The sequence below is a fragment of the Branchiostoma belcheri genome, unplaced genomic scaffold (genome assembly GCF_001625305.1).
Source record: "Branchiostoma belcheri isolate BF01 breed outbred unplaced genomic scaffold, Haploidv18h27 scaffold166, whole genome shotgun sequence".
NCBI lineage: Eukaryota > Metazoa > Chordata > Leptocardii > Amphioxiformes > Branchiostomatidae > Branchiostoma > Branchiostoma belcheri.
This window is the reverse complement of record NW_017803113.1, coordinates 467,364-486,739: the sequence shown is the minus strand read 5'-3', so window position 1 is coordinate 486,739 and position 19,376 is coordinate 467,364. Positions and strand designations below refer to the sequence as shown.

At 43.2% G+C, this 19,376-nt stretch overlaps 1 protein-coding gene across 1 annotated transcript in view; it reads right to left on the bottom strand.

Moving 5' to 3' along the window:
- Positions 1 to 869: 869 nt before the first annotated feature.
- Positions 870 to 19,376, bottom strand: part of LOC109466409 (phosphatidylinositol 3,4,5-trisphosphate-dependent Rac exchanger 2 protein-like) — a 36,004-nt gene continuing 17,497 nt past the window's right edge. Inside the window, exons 21-38 of the mRNA XM_019764120.1 lie at positions 18,935 to 19,093; positions 17,881 to 18,079; positions 16,961 to 17,168; positions 16,249 to 16,381; positions 13,517 to 13,600; positions 12,986 to 13,076; positions 12,355 to 12,486; positions 11,689 to 11,730; positions 11,177 to 11,236; positions 10,770 to 10,885; positions 10,051 to 10,152; positions 9,217 to 9,319; positions 8,084 to 8,227; positions 5,228 to 5,342; positions 4,412 to 4,478; positions 2,965 to 3,152; positions 2,016 to 2,186; positions 870 to 1,286 (exon numbers count right to left, since the gene is read on the bottom strand). Coding sequence (XP_019619679.1) covers positions 1,226 to 1,286; positions 2,016 to 2,186; positions 2,965 to 3,152; positions 4,412 to 4,478; positions 5,228 to 5,342; positions 8,084 to 8,227; positions 9,217 to 9,319; positions 10,051 to 10,152; positions 10,770 to 10,885; positions 11,177 to 11,236; positions 11,689 to 11,730; positions 12,355 to 12,486; positions 12,986 to 13,076; positions 13,517 to 13,600; positions 16,249 to 16,381; positions 16,961 to 17,168; positions 17,881 to 18,079; positions 18,935 to 19,093 — 2,175 coding nt within the window. The 3' untranslated portion in view covers positions 870 to 1,225. The remainder of the gene's footprint in view (positions 1,287 to 2,015; positions 2,187 to 2,964; positions 3,153 to 4,411; positions 4,479 to 5,227; positions 5,343 to 8,083; positions 8,228 to 9,216; positions 9,320 to 10,050; positions 10,153 to 10,769; positions 10,886 to 11,176; positions 11,237 to 11,688; positions 11,731 to 12,354; positions 12,487 to 12,985; positions 13,077 to 13,516; positions 13,601 to 16,248; positions 16,382 to 16,960; positions 17,169 to 17,880; positions 18,080 to 18,934; positions 19,094 to 19,376) is intronic.

The following is a 19,376-nucleotide window of genomic DNA, read 5'->3' as shown; positions in this document are numbered from 1 at the left end:
ATTGTAGGAATGACAAATTGTGGATCGTACCAGCCAGTCTCAGAGATACATGTACAATGTCAGCCCTGTGATCCAAATGTGTAGATCTATTTCACTTCTAAAATACATATATAATAGAATTATAAAATTCATTTGATTGTCATAAAATATCCTCTAGTCCATCCTAAAGTTGACTTTGGCAAGATGAACGTCATGTACCTTCAGTTCAAGCTTTTCTTGGGTAAGAGCCAGTGAAGGTGATCAACACCTATCTTCTCACCCCTCCCACAAGTGTGGTGAATGTTGATAAACAAATGAGTCACACAACAGTCATCAAGCACGTCGGCAGAACGTACTGCGCCTGCGCAGAACCCTGGATTTTTCGTGTTTTTCGTTGGATTTTTGGTCAACGTTGCTTTAGAATTTTGACTGTTGCAGAAGATATCTTTTCCGACACACCATTTGGAAACTACTGTTGAAATGCTAACCTTATATGAGCGAATACAACCTTATATGAGACATTCTGCCGAAGTGCTATGTACAATACATTACGGGTTTCGCGCAGGTGCAGTACGTTCTGCCGACGTGCTCAATCATCATAGGAATCAAACAGTCTGGACCATACCACCCAGTTTCAGGCATATCATGACAGTACACATTGGTTGACTGATGATGTTGATACACTATCAGCACCTGATACTAAGTGATAGTCGTGGGGTTGGCTCAAAACCAAGCGGTCCCAGGTTCAAATCCTGCCAAGTCACCAACCTTGTGCCCTTGGGAAAGGCACTTGACACACTACTTTCCTCACTTCGCTCAGGTGAAAATGAGTATGCCAGAATGATCATTATCATGATCGTGGGCATTAAAAGAGAAACCAAATGTCATGACAGTATACAGTGGTTGCCTGATGTTGATGTTGATGATACTACACTGTCAGCACGTGATAGTCATGTCGGTTTCCTGAATTATTAATTTAACATTATTGTAGGAATGACAAAATCTGGATCATACCACCCAGTTTCAGCCATGTCATGACAGTATACAGTGGTTGCCTGATGTTGATGATGATGATGCTACACTGTCAGCACGTGATAGTCAGGTCGGCTTCCTGAATTATTAATTTAACATTATTGTAGGAATGACAAAATCTGGACCATACCACCCAGTTTCAGGCATGTCATGACAGTATACAGTGGTTGCCTGATGTTGATGATGATGATGCTACACTGTCAGCACGTGATAGTCAGGTGGGCTTCCTGGCTTCTGCCTCTGGACTGCCGCTGTCCTGGCACAGACTGTACAGCCTGGGGAAGAAAAGGACTTACGTGAATTAAAATGGCAACAATTGTGGCATCGTGTGGTGTAGTGGTAGACTGGACTATGAAACAGGGAGACCCGGGTTCGATTCCGGGTCGTACCCGAACAAGTCCATGCGCCCCGTTGTTGTACCCTTGGGAAAGGTACTTTACACGATTTTCCTCACTTCACTCAGGTGAAAATGAGTACCTAGCTTTGGTTAGGGGCATCTTATCAGATGGGAAATTAAAATAGAGGTCCCATGTTTGAGGAGAGACACACCTCAAGCACGTTAAAGAACCCACGCGAGCGGAAGTGGAACAAACCATTATGGTCTAAAATGGGGTCGTAACCCCTGCTTCTCCTATTGGGTCAGTTAGTCCTCACTTCTTGTGAGAAATTGGGCTGGTCTCAATCATGATGTTTCTGACTCAGGGAGAAGAGTTGCTGTTACAGTTCTACTCGGTAACCCATAACCCAGGTGAGTGGTCAATTATTACCATTCAGGTGGTTGCACCGTTCACCTTGAAGTGGCCTACTAAGTAAAAAAAAAATGATGTAACCCAACACTAGTTACCATGGTGACAGATGCCTGGTTCAGATCATTGACCTTATTTGTTTGGAGAAGAAGAGGAAGAAGAAACTGTGTTACAGTAAAAAACAGAAACAGTAAAAAATGCCTCTGCAAAGGTAAACAAAATAAAACAAACACTTAGAAGTAAACTGTCCTCAGCTACCTGGGGATCCCTGCAGGTGTGTTGTCCTCTATCCTTGGGTTCTTAGCTTCGTTCTGAACTCTGACCCCTTGGTTCTTGATGATGTGTGCGGCCGTTGCTAGGTAACGGGACGGTAACCCGTGGCAACGTGTCAGGATGATGCTCTGCTCCAAGGTGGCTGCACATGAGGTTCTGTAAAAAGGCAAAATGTCAGTCAAGAAAATTTTATGTTGCCAACCCTTTCGTAAAAAAAAGGTAGAATGCTATTAGAAATATTTAGAAACTATTGGAAATGTCATATTCCACATCAGGAATATTTCAAAAGTTTTACAAAACCAGGGAATTATTTAGGATGTTGAAAAGATATTCAAAATATTTCCAAGCTATGAAATTTCTTAGACAAACAATTACAAAGAATTGAAAGAATTTCTAAATGACGACACTGTACATCATTCTATATTTGCCATTGCAAAATTTCACACTCTGGGACATGTTCGCAAAAGCATATTTTCGCGGTGGTGGCAGGTGCAGAAGAAAGTTGGCAAATAATTTGTTTGTGGTAATGATAAATTTGCGGTACAGAGGTGACCGTGAATGTAAAAGTAGTGCAAATATATAATGTGACTTACAGTATTCCAGTATGTTCTGAATACCTGACATGACTGTAGTATAGTGCCACCTACCTGTGGATGCCGGTATTGCACATGAGCAGCCTGCATGCCCCCACACTGAAGCAAAACTCTGCGGTGATGGAGACCAGCCCCACTCCCAGCCCGTGGTCGATCACCTTACAGGACTGTAGTCTAGTGCCACCTACCTGTGGATGCCGGTATTGCACATGAGCAGCCTGCATGCCCCCACACTGAAGCAAAACTCGGCCGTGATGGAGACCAGCCCCACACCAAGCCCTTGGTCGACCCCGAAGCCTTGTTCTGAATAACTAACAGGACTGTAGTATAGTGCCACCTACCTGTGGATGCCGGTATTGCACATGAGCAGCCTGCATGCCCCCACACTGAAGCAGAACTCTGCGGTGATGGAGACCAGCCCCACTCCCAGCCCGTGGTCGATCCCGAAGCCTTGCTTCTTCTTCCCCTGCATCACCAGAGTGTCCAACTGCCGCAGGAGCTCATCAGAGGAGTTCAGGGGGCGAAGAAGCTGGAAGGGATCAAATATTAAGTTAAGGCCACACCAATTTAATTTGTTGGTTCTCGGATTTTTTCAGAAAAAATATGAAGCGACAGGGCGAAAATAAACAAAAATAAAAACAGGTCAAGGCATCCTATTATAGCCCCAAATTCTATGATGATAGGAGCCAAGAAGTTAACACAAAAGGCTGGGTTAATATTTAAACAATGAATTTGGAACTTTTAATCAAACCACTACATTGATAGATGGATTTAAACTGTAATACCTAGGAGAAAGGGACTTTCCTCAACTGTTGGAGGCAAAATATGAGCATATTTGAGTTGATTCAGAATCAGAATCTTTTTTTTTTGCAAATCAGAAAAAAATGAAGAGGCGAATCAAATTAAATTGGTGTGGCCTAATTTTGCAAGTTCATAAGCTGGTGTGTTATGCCAAAGGGTGGTTATATCAGCTACACAGATACAGAAGCTGGTGTGTTACGCCAAAGGGTGGTTATATCAGCTACACAGATACAGAAGCTGGTGTGTTACGCCAAAGGGTGGTTATATCGGCTACACAGATACAGAAGCTGGTGTGTTACGCAGAAGGGCAGTTATACCGGCTATACAGATACAGAAGCTGCTGTGTTACGCCAAAGGGTGGTTATATCGGCTACACAGATACAGAAGCTGGTGTGTTACGCCAAAGGGTGGTTATATCGGCTATACAGATACAGAAGCTGGTGTGTTATGCCAAAGGGTGGTTATACCGGCTATACAGATACAGAAGCTGGTGTGTTATGCCAAAGGGCTGTTATACTGGCTATACAGATACAGAAGCTGGTGTGTTATGCCGAAAGGCAGTTATACCGGCTATACCGATACAGAAGCTGGTGTGTTACGCCGAAGGGTGGTTATACCGGCTATACAGATACAGAACATGTTTGAAGGATGATTACAAGTATGTGGACATGGGAAACATACGTGTGGTAGAGGCATACTTACATACAAATTGTGACAAGAACAGTGGCAGTCATCAGCATCATCAGTAGCTGGTAGTCTGAGCATACGAGCTAGACTAATTCAAATACTGGTGATTGCAACAAATAGGCTAATTCAAGTACAAGTGCTAGTCCTACAGCTAGTACTAGGACTAGATGTATACAGACAAATTGGGCTTGGTTTCTATATCAATTAAGTACCCTCCAAGCAGAGGTTTCAGTTGGGGATTGTGATTAATTTTGATGTTGTGGAGGGCAGAAACTGAAAGAAACCATAAACTAAGTGTACCTTGTCCATCATGACAACCTTAGCACTGGGGTTACCAGGGAGCTTGGACTTGTCAAGGTGGAATCCTCTGCAACAGAAATGAGGGCAGTTCAGTACATGTAGTTGTAAGGTGGGGCAGGTAGCATATGCTGCTCAACTTACTCCCAAATACTTCATCATTTCAAGGATAGTCCCAAAAAATGAACAAGAAATAAGGGACTTCATATGTCCATGGAGTATCTAAGAGTATATTTTCTTTAACTATAAACCTCTTCCCTAATGCCAATAATAGTAATGGCCTCAATGAAAAGCCACCAGCATACTGAATAAGTACTTCATGAATAAAAGAAACAAACAAACAAAACTTGACTGACTTGAATCTCCTGTAGAAGGCCTGTGTATCGTGTATGGCCTGCTGGTTGATGTTCTTCTGCATCTGGACAGCCCCCCCCCCATATACACAGACATAGAGACAGACACATACACATACAGGTAAACAGGTAAGGAAGACTGTAACAGAACTGACTTGAACCTCCTGTAGAATGCCTGTGTATCGTGTATGGCCTGCTGGTTGATGTTCTTCTGCATCTGAACACACACACACACGCACAAACACAAACACACGCACAAACACACACACACGCACACACTGAAACACACACACACACACACACACACACACACACACACGTGCACACACACACACGCACACACAAAGATGCACACACAAATACACACACACACACACTGAAACACACACACACACACACACACACACACACACTAAAACACACAAATGCTGAAACAATACCCAAGAAAAACTAAAACATGACTGACTTGAACCTCCTGTAGAAGGCCTGTGTATCGTGAATGGCCTGCTGGTTGATGTTGTTCTGCATCTGAACAGCGTTCACAAAATCCACGTCCCAGCTCTGGTGTAGGTTTACCAAGGCTGGAAAAGTCAGGTCACAGAACTTCTCAGTTTTACAGACTAATCATAAATTAAAGTGATCAAAGGCTCCTCTTTAAACTTTCTATGTTGGACAGAGCAATAAGAGGGTTCGCAATAATATTATGAGTGTACATGCTCAGATTTTAAGGTGAAGGCCCCTGGGATGTAAACAAAACCTTTCAGACCAGGCTTAATATACAGTACCGTTCGCGTTATAGTTACCCTAACGGCCGTTACTAACGCGTTTCTTTTCCGTAAGTTTTCCGTAAGTTGTCCGTAAGTTTTCCGTAAGTTTTCCGTTACTTTTCCGAAAGTAACGCGTTTCTTTTTCGTCAGACTTCTCCATTCATATGCAGGCGCGGTAACATCACAGGAATCGTGGGAGGAGTACTAATTTACCTCATGCGGGGCGGGAAATTACCGATACACACCGCTGGACCAGCGGAAGGAACGTTGATCTAGCCTGCATTTTACTACTAGTATATTATAACGTTTAAAACGTTTTAACGATCACCGGCGCATCAATTAGATCGACATTTTCTTTTGTCACTGTTGCCCAGGCAAGCGTTTCCATAGTTTGTCAACTTTATTTTGCTGTTTTTCTCTGTTTGTTTACTTCTTTTACCACCGAATATGCAATCCTTAGAGATGATCTGAAGTTATAAAGGTCCTTGTCCGCCGTACATAATAGGCGGTCGGGCGTGAGGTAACGTTAGGGGATGTGCAAAAAACNTCGCGGAAAATTCCTATTACACTCGAAAAAAAGGCAGCATATTTAGCGCGCATATTTAATACACGTGCCCACAAACATTTTTATGGCTAATTATTGGCCAGTTTTGGGGAGTTTTGTTTTGTCCTTGGAGTTTTGTTTAGAGTGGGACGGAAAGCCGTGCTGCGACTCCGACTCCGTGCACTTCCGTGTTACATTACGTTGTATGTGACCAACAAAATTACGCCAAAGGCACCACAAATCCACATGTACATATATTTTTTTTCCCGAAAAATCTTTTGAGTACGCATTTCGTTACTAGGATGTTGCTAATTAGTCGTAGAAATAAGGTAGAAACCAGCGTAAATGTGGCTATCTCGAGATCGCACTTCGCGCGTGGAAGGGCGCCCCAGCATGCAACGGGCTTCGTTCTAGCCAATCAGAGCGCAGGTCATCTAAGGTGAACCAATCAGAGCGTAGCTACTTGCATATTATAATGAGCATGCTGCCTGCATCACAGGGCGGCCGCGGCCATGGCGACCGGCCGTGAGTGCGCGGGAAATGTGTTTTGCAAATATATTTTTTCGGGGATTTTCTGACGTTTGACGCTGACTTTGGCACGATATGATAGCACTACCATGTACACGCTACCGTAGGCGACAAATGAGTGGTCATTTTTATACAATCGTCGAGAAATTTTGGCGTTATACACCCGGAAGTGAGCCGATCTCAGTTTGCGTTCCCTCGATTTTATATTATTATATAATACCCCTCGACAGTTTCCCCCGTCAAAATAAGAAACAAAACTACCGCTATTAAATAGAACCATGTATTACAATTATCATTTCAACATGATAGATCTATTATATATTCCTTTATTAACTATGATATCATCATGGTTGTGGAAAGTCCTCAGCTGGCGAACCGAGTCCTTGCGCCGGGAGTGACGGTACATTTTACCGTGAGTAAGCCGCTACTACTAGTAAGCCGCGCGCCTTACAAAAATTATAATAATTTTTCTTTTGTGTCAAAAACCGCCGTGAATTTAAGGCATGAGTTACCGATTTATATTTCTTCTACGGCAGATATTTCTTGTTTCGTCACGTCCCATGACGTCCTGTGAGAGCGGTAGGCCGCCGCTGGTACAAAATGTACAAGACATCGTCTGCCCACTGCTACACTTTGTTGACATACATTGACATTGTATTACACAACGTAATATTTTCCGCTAGAAATAACTATAGAATAGCATTAAAAGATAGCACAATTCGCTTCACACAGTCGACACACGGATAAACCACAAAGTTATTTTTCGAATCACATGTCCACTTGCCTCTGGTGCTGTTATTTTTCAAGGGGCAACATCGCAACACATTAGCGGACGCCCCAGGAGGTGGCAAATTGCTATTGTCTTGTCTGCGCGCAAAACAAACATGAAATCCGACCCTATCACATTAACGCAAACGGTAACGCGTTAGAAATAATTTCTGACGATTTTCTAACCATTTTCTGACGAAAATCTAACCAAATACTGACGATTTTCTAACCATTTTCTGACGAAAATCTAACTCGTTAGTAACGGGGTACCCGGTTAACTATAACGCGAACGGTACTGTACATGTCCTGACGTGTTTTGTTTATTTTTCAGAGGCCTCACCTTTGGCAGTTGTACATGTAGTTGTGAACCAACTTTATAGGCACCATTGATTGGTCATATCCCCATGTGTGACAAAACTGACACAGAAACATTCTCTCCTGAACTGAGAAAAAGTGTGCTTAAAGATATTTTTACTGCAACATATTTAGTAGGTATGTACATTTGATGTGTGCAGGAGTGCATACAAAAGTATGTTGCAGTAAAAATATCTTTAAGCACACTGTTTCTCAAGGTGGCGATATTATGGACCGTGGCGATATTATGGACCCTGGTGATATTATGGACACAGATATTACAACACATCGTATAAGATTCTAGCATTTCTATCTGACCAGACCTACTTGTGGACAATATCAATGAGGAGTCGACACCCACCCTGGTTGAAGAGCACCGGGCACATCTTGATGCTGCTGCCGGCCTGGAGTCGGCGGGGAAGTCTCAGGAACAGGTTTTTCTTCAGGTAAAAAACAACCTGGACTCCAGACCGCGTGCCCTCAACACTGTGGGTCAGCTCTACAGCTAAAAAAGAAGAAGAAAAAGGTCTCTTTCCACTCCTTGAAGAACATAGGGGTGGTGCCCATCTCCATTTCTGTAGCCCTTGGGCCACACAGTTGTTCAAGCACTACAGCAGAGGGCTAGCCTGCTGGTAGTGGTGTGTGTTTGACCTTCCCATGTTTCTCATAGATGCTGGGTGCTAAGCAGAGAATGGACAGGCAAACACAGAATCAGATATTTTATTACACCTTCAGGTAAAACACCACCTGGACTCCAGACTTTGTCTTCCCAAGACCTACCCACATACCAAATATCACCACAATCCAAGGAATCGGTTATTTTATTACACCTTCAGGTAAAAAACAACCTGGACTCCAGACCGCATGCCTTCTACACTGTGGGTCAGCTCTACAGCTGTGGGAACAACAAGCAAAAAAGGAATCAAAGATTAGAAACCAAAAAATAAAAACCTTAGACAAAAGATACCAAAACCAGACGTTCTGCTGCAGCACCAAGCACAGGTCCACATCATTTGACCTTGACCTATGCACATACAAGCATCACAATCTATCCAGGCATTATTACATGTAAGTTAGGCCGAATTTAAAACTAACAGATTTTTATTCAGGTAAAACACCACCTGGACTCCAGACCTGGTACCCTCTACGTTGTGGGTCAGCTCTACAGCTGAGGGAAGGACAGGCAAGTATACAAGGTGGAACTTCTACAACTAGATTTCATCTTTACTAAACTAATATATACATAAACAATAACAAATTCTTTAGAATGCTTTATTTTTGTTGACTTTGGAAGACTTGGAGGTGAAAGTAAAAGGCAATTCAAGCCATACTTCCTCTACTTCCTCTGGCATCTTCATCTTTTCCTTTTGACTCCTGTTATCCGTCAAGAACCCGAAGAAACTTTAAAAAAAAAAACAGACAAAACCTGATGTGCACGGGGATGTCATCCATATTATCAAGAATATCATATCTGATTATCCAAAAAGAAGCTACCTTCATGACACTCCTGTGGAGACAGAGTCCTGAAGATGAAGGTCACCTTGTCCAGGTCACTGACCCCGACCACCAAGTCCTGCAGGATGGACTTCTCGTCATTCTGGAAGGAAAAAAAATCTGGTATGAAACGAACTCAAACATTATGAATGCTACAATTGTCTTTTAGAAAGTGACCAAGGTCATGTTTTTTTCACTAGTCTAGTATTGTAATGAAATCCACAATTCTGCTGAATGGCTGAAAAGTGATTTTAACCTGAATAAATCATTCATTCATTAATTCATTCATTGTCCCCCCAAACACTGCCAAACTCCCACCAACCATGGTTAGAAGTAGATCGAAAGCTATGTAGACTGTGGTTGGCTGGTGTTTGGTGAGGTCGGCTACTGTTTGGCTGCGCCAGCCAAATGTTTTAAAATTTTTGGGTGAGGACAGGAGGTACGGCCATGATTGGCTGGTGGTTGGTTGGCATTTGGGAGTAAGTTAGCAGTAGTTGGGCCGTGGTTGGCAAATTTGATTCAATTTGTATTAAAAGGTATAGGTGTGGTTGGACAATGTGAAACTTGGCCCAAAACCTGGTTTTCAATGCATAGATATTTCAGCATGCAAGTATTTCATAACCAGGGACAGGCACAACACTAGGAATGATACTTCAGCACCAAGGACAAGCACAGCTGTGATTGTTTTCCATCAAGGCCAGGTTTAAAGCACATGGAAAGTGAGTTGGATATCAATATACATTGCACAGTCAAGTATATCAACACCAGACACAGGCACAACACTAGGAAAGCTACTTCAGCACCAAGGACAGGCATAAGCTGTATTCAACCAACCCAGTTAGGAGACAGCATGGCCTGAAACATGACCAGCACACCAATGGAGGCTGTCTGTTCCAGCCACTTGATGCTCGCCAGCTTGTTGTCTATCTTATACTCCTGCAAGGAAGGAAGGAAGGAAAGAAATTTTCTTATGATAATTGTAATTCACTTTATGTTCATGGTCCTGGTTTGAAAATGGAGGTGTATGTTCACAGTTCACAGGTGAAGAAAAAAAAGAAGGCTAGCAATTATTTGTTACAATAATGATAAGATCAGGAATTGCAGTATTACAGTAACTAGTGTCAGAGTAGTAGTAGGCATTTCCTCAGTTTCGTGTAAGACGATGAAAGTAACCTTCTACACCATGAACTTACTTTTTGTTAGAGACAACCAGCATACCACCAGGAGTTAAAAAAAACCCAGACCCCCAGGGAAGACCACCCAAGAGGTGGAAAGACCAGATACAAACTGACACAGGGCTCACTCTAAGGGAAGCGGAGACTATCGCCCTTGATAGAGCTGACTGGAGGAACCATATGAGGGGGAGCAAGGAGCCAGTACCTGGCCTGAGCACGTAGGCAGGTAGGCAGGACAACCAGCATATATTGGCTTATTAGAAATCTCAAGCATAGTTGTACAGTACTTGTATGACATAACATGACATAATCACAATACATGACATAATCACAATAACTCAAAGTAATCACAATCATAACAACAAAAATGCTAGTCACCTTCATGTTGTTGAAGGAGAAGTTCAGGGCTGCCAGCAGTTGTTCTGAGAAGGCACACACGGCGGCAGACAGGGCCTGGGAGAACACCACGTCCCTCCTGCTGCTGGTAGTGGGGTCTGGAGGGGTGGGTACAGTGTGTTCTGTTAGTACTTATTAAGTTGTTCTGAGAAGGCACACACGGCGGCAGACAGGGCCTGGGAGAACACCACATCCCTCCTACTGCTGGTAGTGGGGTCTGGGGGACAGTGTGTTCTGTTAGTACTTATTAAGTTGTTCTGAAAAGGCACACACGGCGGCAGACATGTGCCTGGGAGAACACCACATCCCTCCTGCTGCTGGTAGTGGGGTCTGGAGGGGTGGGTACAGTGTGTTCTGTTAGTACTTATTAAGTTGTTCTGAGAAGGCACACACAGCGGCAGACAGGGCCTGGGAGAACACCACGTCCCTCCTGCTGCTGGTGGTGGGGTCTGGAGGAGGGGGGAGTTCTGTTAGTACTTATTTAGTTGTTCTGTTAGTACTTATGAAGTTGTTCTGTTTTGTTTTATAGGGTGCACCCAGACAATGTTTTGTGCACCAATTTTTCAGGTTGGCTGCACCAGTAGTGCACCTATTCCCAAAAATGGATTTCGAGCCCTGCATATTCCCCTCGCATGATTCAAATCAAAATCAAAACCCTAGGACAAAAAAAAAAAAAAGGGAAGTTCTGCTGCGGTACCAGGCACAGTCACTAGGAGGCCCATGTTTGACCTTGACCTTTGTTCTCCAAAGACCTACCCACATACCAAATATGATCGCAATCCATCCAGGTCTTCTTAAGTTATACTGAATGTAAGCTGTGAAGAAGTTCAAGACAGATCAACTAATATCTAGATCAATCAATGACATTGTAACTAGGCCAACAGTTCAAACATGCTCCTACCTTCTTTGGCCAGAATCCCCAGGAACATGATATGTCTCAGCTCTGTAGAAGAAGGCAACAACATGTTGTGTTGAATTGTTGTACATGTATATACTGTCATTCACTTTATGTTCACAGTAGTAAAAGTTCACGGTCTGAGAAAAATGGACATGTTCACAGAACTACAATGTATATACAATGTATATTCACGGTGGCAACAGGTGCAGGGAAAAGAAAGTCCAGGAATTATTTGTTAACTGTAATGATAAGTTCACGGTAAAAAAGTGACAGTGAAAACAGTAGTATGTAGTTGGTCTACAAGAATCTATGTTTCCTTCCAAATTATCCTTTCTTTCCCTACATTTATATGTACCAGTAATTAACTGTTAACTAGAAAGGTAACATATGCATAATGTTAACCTTTGCATATGGTTTGCTCTGTTAATTCTTACTCAATCACATATATATGGTCAGACAGGAGCGTAAATCCCTCCTACTGATAAAATTGCAACATCATGTAACCCAACACTAGTTACCATGGTGACAGACATCAACAAAGCAGGCCATTGGTCAGGTCAGTGCTTGGAACGGAAGAAGAAGAGGAAATGTAGCAAAAACTATGTGTTTTCCTTTGGTAAACATAATAATCACAGAAATGATGCTGAGTAAAGAAAAAGCCATTCCTACCATGAGCGACTTTGGTGAGCTCCCCCACCAGTGTCTTCACTCCCTCCACCACAATGGTAGTTTCCTTCCCTTCATGCTGGTGTAAGAAGTCCTTATAACACTCCACCACCTTACCCAGGTCATGTAGCTTTCCTACGAGGATGAATGTAAAAAAATGATCTCAAATTCCACTGGTCTTGACAGAGAAGACAGATGCTATGTAGAGTATCTACAGTTCATTCTATCGTGGAAATTCCCATAGCCGTAATGAACAATTGCATGTAACAGTCGCATGCATGTCGGGTGAGCGACAACAGCCGGGATTCGAACTCCCAACCTCTAGGTCCAGGGTTGCTAGCCAATTGAACACAATGATGGACTGTAGTACACACCACTATGAAGTGTTCTTGTTCCTGACTGAAAACATTCTTGATGTAAATATGGTTTGAATTTACGGTAGTATCTAGCTGTGTTACACACAGGCATAGGCCCTGTATCTCTGCACAGGGGCTGATTGGGTCTCCTCTCCGAAAGCTTGTGGTCATAACCTCCACCTGGAGTGAGCCATTCCCATTCCCAGAACTACCAGTAGAAGCCCATTCAGCTCAAGGTTCTTCAACACCATGAAATTCAGCCCATGGTGGAAACTCACCCCTGAAGTCCCTGCACGGGAAAACCCTCTGCACCTCCTTCAGGGCCTCATCCACATCCTCACCTCTCAGCCGCTCCCACAGGTGACATGCCTGCAGAGTTAACAATCAGCAAAGATAATAATAGCCAGCAAATATATACCAAACACTACTGTAACAGCTATTGTGGTACCCAACTGGCTAGGACACATCTTAGCATGCCTGAGGAGTGTGCATGTCGGGTGAGTGACAACAGCCCAGTTCCCAACTTCCTGGGTCCAAAGGCAGGATTGCTAACCACTCAACTATGAACACTACTTTAAGTGGGTGCTAAACTTTAGAAGACCAAGAAAAACAGGGATGAGATGCATTTTAGACAACGTCCAATTGGCAATGGGAAGAAGTGATAATATCATGCTAGAAGAACTAACTAAAAGTACTGGCCCAAGATCTTCAGGAACAGTGCATGAGGCTGAGAGCAAGGCGAAGTAATGGCACAGGCCACTCATCATACACATATTTTGTACATACAAGACGTGTACAAGAGTATTTACCTGTGCAAGAAAGCTGTCCATCTCCCTCCTCACCACCTTGTCCTTCGTCACCACCATCTTGGACGCCCTCCTGCCGATGATGCCCTGGAAGATAATAAATAATAATTATTCAAACAACATTTCACAGCCCCGAGGCTCAATTACATGTCCTGTACATTAGGTTAATTGTAAAACAGCTAGTATCACATTAACTCTAATGTACTAAATGGTTAAAATAAGTAGCAGTTTTGTTAAAAGAACTAATCAAAAGTATATATATAATATTTCATTAAGTACATTTTGAAGTTATTTTATACTCCTTTCAATGTTTTTTCATATATTTGTAACTTGCAATTAGCCTTTGGGCATTGATTTGCAATTCATTCATTCTTTATTTCAGGTAAAAAACCCAAATAACATGTACAATACATCATTAAAATAATACAAAAAACACTACAGACATACAAGTAAAACAGGAAGAAACCTAAAAGCATAACAAATGGAAGGTCTTCCGAAAGAATGAATTCCTGTAGAAGGCATCGGAATGAATTACATGTAAGCGACAGATTGTTGCGTTATTGGAGGAAAATAACCTTTTTAGAAAAGAATAACAAATTCTCCTCCTCCTGGTTTCAAAAGTGTCAATATAGTTACAGACAAACATTTCACTCGTGCTGCAACGCCGAGGCAGATTCATTATGATTCTAAAACAATTGTTATAAGCCACTCTGCACTTATACAAAACACCAGAGCTTACAGAGCTCCATAACTGAGCGCCATATAGCTGGGCGCAATACGTCATAAACAGGTGTCTCTTAACAGATGGAGAGCAACAGAAAAATTTGCGGTTGATACTGTTTGCACGACTATAAAGACTCTTCAGCATAGCAAGTACACAATCATCGTCACTTAATGTGGTATTGAGATGTATACCCAAATAGACAAATGAGTTTACGTACTTCAGGTTGGTACCGTATAGACTTACAGGTGGCAATGGAAGCTGAAGTGGCAAACGAGTACATGGGAAATACATACAGAAAGTCTTATTAGTATTAAACAATATGTCATTACCATGGCCCACCACTTCACAAATCCCAACCAATCTCTGTAGAGATTTAATGCTAGGGCAAATCAGACATAAGTCGTCGGCATAAAACAGGTGGTTGGTGATGGACCCACCTACATAACAGCCCACCTTGGCATTGTTTAAGCTTACACTCACATCATCTATGTATACATTAAAAAGATATGGGGACAGTAAACTACCCTGTCGTACTCCGTTAGTAACGGAGAAGCTCGGTGAAAGGACTGTACCCCATCTCACAAACATTCTTTGATTCGTATACCAGGAAACCAAGAATCGAACTAGATATAGCGGAACATTTCTGTCGATCAACTTTCTAAACAGTGTCCAGTGGTTTACGCGATCAAAGGCCTTAGAGGCATCCATAAAGCACACAAAGACAGGGGACCCTAAGCCCCTGTAGTACTCGATAATTTGCTTTAACATAAAAACACACATGTCAGTCCCATGTTTAGGTTTAAAGCCAAATTGAGAATCAGACGTCAGAAGAAAAGGCTTCAGACGATTAAGCAGGAGTGCCTCTAGGACTTTCGATAATGCCGAAGTGATCGCAATTGGTCTATAATTGTCAGTACAAGAGATGTTACCAGATTTGTTTTTTACGACGGGAACAATAATAGTGTCTAAAAGGCTACTGGGAATAAAATTATGGACAATGGTAGCTGTAAACAGCAACGACAGATGGACATACAAGCTCGGACCAGCATATTTCAGGTGCTCATTCCTTATACCATCTGACCCACACGCCTTACCATTGGGTAAATCCCTAATGGTATTGGCGAGCTCCAGTGCGGAAATTTGCATACCGTGATCAAAGCATACAGGTGACAGAGCGGAAATCACTTCCGGCTTATGAGTTTGATTATCTACAGAATTTAACAGAGACTCAAAATGTTCTTTCCAACGGTTAGCAATATTCTCCGCACCAGAAGTACCGTCTACAGTGTTGGGTAGAACCGTATGAGAGGCATTAGAATTTCTCACATTTCTCCAGAACTCCCTATAGTTTCCAGAATTAAAACTGTTAACAGTGGAGTCTGCTCGAGCCCTATCCTCATTACGTTTACACTGTCTAAGTGCATGCTTGAATCTTGCTCTAGATTTCGACATGAGTAGGAATATAGGACCAAACCGAGGACGACCCATTTCCCGCCAGAGAATATACGCCTCACGGGCTGCAGAGTGCAGATCTTTAACAACGTCATTCCACCCCGGAACAGGTGTGAAATTTTTACAGCTGTGTTTACAGGGTATTGAAGTATTCGCAGAATTATTCAAGGCAGAAATAATCTGGCGGGAATACAGGTTGATAGCATCCAAGCAATAAACTTCTCAATATATAATGACAAGTAGCATAGACAAGTAGCAACAAGCATTACAATACAGTACTGTATAATGTTACAAAACAGTAAATCATTCTAGTTAGCCGTTCTGATTGCAGAGTGCGGTTTAAAATCCAGACAAGATAATCCCCCAATGGAACGCCTTCAAGTTGCCTGGCCCGGTAGTTATGGCTCCCACCGTTGAGGCCTGCCCACCTTAGACCAAGGCCTCCACCCCTTAAAGTGCCCCATCAGGGGCTATATGGGGGTGTAGCCGGGGCTCACATAACATCTTTGAGCCCCGGCAAAGATGAAGATGAAGATAAAACAGTGAGCTTCTCAAATACCTGAAATATCCCCTCGAATTCCAGGAACGTGTTGGCCTCCAGGTCATCCCCACTGCCGCTGCCAGTGGCCACCAGAGGGGGATGGACACAGCCCACAGGGACAAGCATCTGGTGCTGGTCTCCTGATAACACTCTGGGGTAAAACATCTTATCGTCATTTCAACATACAGTTACTAAGTTTTCTCAGCCATGCAATCATGGTATACATGTATTTTACTGTGGCCACCAGAGGAGGGTGGACACATCCCACGGGAACTAGCATCTGGTGCTGGTCTCCTGATATCACTCTGGTGTGAAAAAAAGGTAAACTTATGGTAGTCATGTAGCGGTTTTTGAGTCTGTAGGGACAGTGGCCCGTGTCTTGGGCATTATACCAGGTACTGGGGTTAACGCAGCCCAAGCATCTAGTCCTGGTCTCCTGATAACACTCTGATATACAATATTTTATTGTAATCTTTTGGCATTTTTGGGCCAAACATGGCATAGAGTCACATTCGGGAAAGCATCATATCGCCCAACAATGCATGACATCACACTTAAACAAAGATCGGCATAGTTTGCCCTAATGAAGACAACAGACAGTTCATGGGAATGTTGGTACAGTAAAATGTATGGGTGAGGAGTCAAGAAACCTGTTTCAAAGCAGATGCTTTCAAGAGTATTTACTAGGTAGCCTATTACCTGGATGTGTAACCTTCTTTGACGTACTTACTTGATGATGGTCTCTTCCTTGTGGTCCAGATCGCGGACTGCCGACTCCAGGACACACAGAATGTTGTGCATGGAGTCCTGAAGGTCCTTCGTGCCTCCCACGATGTCCTGTAGACCTCCCTTACCCAGCCCCATGGCATGGGCAGCAGGGGCAGCTAGAGTCACCATGGTGCAGGCAGTGTGCTCACAGGCCACAGGGTTGGAGCCATCTATGTACATGTGGGAGAAAAATAAGAGACATGAGATTTTGAACCTTCTTTTTACTTGAACTCGAACCTAACCCTTAGCCTAACACTAACCCTTGTAGTTACCCTAACCCTTACCCAGGGTTGGAGCCATCTACATAGGTGAAAAACGAGAAATCAGACCTTCAATTTCAAACCTCCTTTCCCTAAGATCACACACCTTGGCAACAAAAGAAAAAAACATGAAAAAACTTAGTCCCCTGCATCTCAGATATCTGAAATCAATTATATCATATTTTCAACATATTAGGCTAGGGCAAGAGTTAAGGTAAGGGTTAGGGGTAAGGGGTTAGGGGTTAGGGTTAGGGCTAGGGTTAGGTTAGGGTTAGGGCTAGGGGTAGGGTTAGGGCTAGGGCTAGGGTCAGGGTGCAGGTTAGGGTTAGGGTCAGGGTCAGGGTCAGGGTTAGGTTAGGGTTAGGGCTAGGGCTATAGGGTTAGGGTTAGGGTAAGGGTTAGGGCTTTCTAGAGTTACTATTAAGTCCTACCAGCCGGTGGCTCTGTACATGTGTCCTCTGCCCCTGGTTTCTCCTGTGACTGCTGTGGGAGAGAGAGAGTCGGTACCACTTCGCTGATGTCCAGGTTAGGGCTAGGGCTAGGGCTAGGGCTAGGGCTAGGGCTAGGGCTAGGGCTAGGGCTAGGGCTAGGGCTTTCTATTAGAGTTACTATTAAGTCCTACCAGCCGGTGGTTCTGTGTCCTCAGTCCCTGGTTCTTCCTGTGGCTGTTGAGGGAGGGAGAGAGTTGGTACCACTTCGCTGATGTCCAGGGTCTGCAGGTGACAGTTCATCGGACAGAAGTCCATACTGAGGGGAGGGTTCTGTCTCATGCGAACCGCCTTGAAGGACGGCCAGATGTGGTTGGACAGCAACCTCGAGAACTGTATGACAAATGCAATATAGAGTAGAGGGGATTCATTCCTCAGCTAACCGACATCTTGCACACGCAGTCGTCCCTCAAAGACACCTGTAGCCTCATAGTTCCCATTTAGAACTTTTATTCAGCCTGTCATTTAGTCTCTGTACACTTGAAGAAGCCACACAGGTGAAACCGGTTGTGTGACAGGCTCCAGATGCCTTACTCTACTACATACTGTATGACAAATGCAAGTTACGTTGATGAAGGTTAGACATCCAGGTAATGAGGTACCTACTAGCAGGTAACAGTTAATGAAGCAATTGGATGGATTTTAAAATTGGTCAGACTTTTCAGGTGGAAGTCACAGATGAAAGGCAGTGGATCCTAGTTGAAACGTCTCACCATTTTCATAACCTATCCAGTTGCTTCAGTGACTGTTACCTGTATAACAATGTTCTTTATTCACAACCAAAGGAATTTACAAAATTATTAATTAACCAACATGTTGGTGACCATCTGTCACCTTCAACAGGACATTACTGACTGGTCCTACTTTATGTGAATTCAAGACAAAGAATTGATTCAGAAGAAATCTAATAACAATTGAAAAAACTAAAAATGAAGAGTTACTAGAGGATTCTTTCAGCAGTGACAAGTTTTTGAAGGGTAAGGATACTGACCTCCAAATTTTCAATGACTATCAGTCCATTCTAGTTCACGGAGTGGCCTAATCTCGCGAGAACAAGATGGACTGATAGTCATCGAAAATTTGGAGATACCCTTCAAAAACTTGTCACTGCTGAAAGAATCCTTTAGTAACTGTATCTATACGTGATGAAATGAATCTCTTCAACGATAAAAATGAAGAATGTCGGACCTTCTGGTAAGCCTTGATCTTCCTCTGAAGAATCTCCTTCCACTTGTCCTTAGCCATGACGAGCCACGCCTTCTGTCCCTCATCCATTCTGGGGGGGATCGGGAGGGCCTCGAGTTCAGCCAGGAACTTCTGGTCTTCTTCAAGGTACAGGTTCACCAACTGGGTAAAAACATGGCAGTGGAGACTCTCAAAACAACACATACCTACACATAGGTACACTATGTGGTGTACTAATTCTATAACACACAAAAGGACATTATAGAGTTAGAGACTGGTCTGTATGAAAAAGAAGTTGCAGAAATGATGTACGATAGAAAAAGCTGGAAGCTGAACTATGTTAATGCTTCTGCTCTCTGAGTATGATTATGTATGTATGTATGTACAGTGGTGTGTATTTCAGTGGTTAGTGCCCCTGTCAGCCAGGAACTTCTGGTCTTCCTCT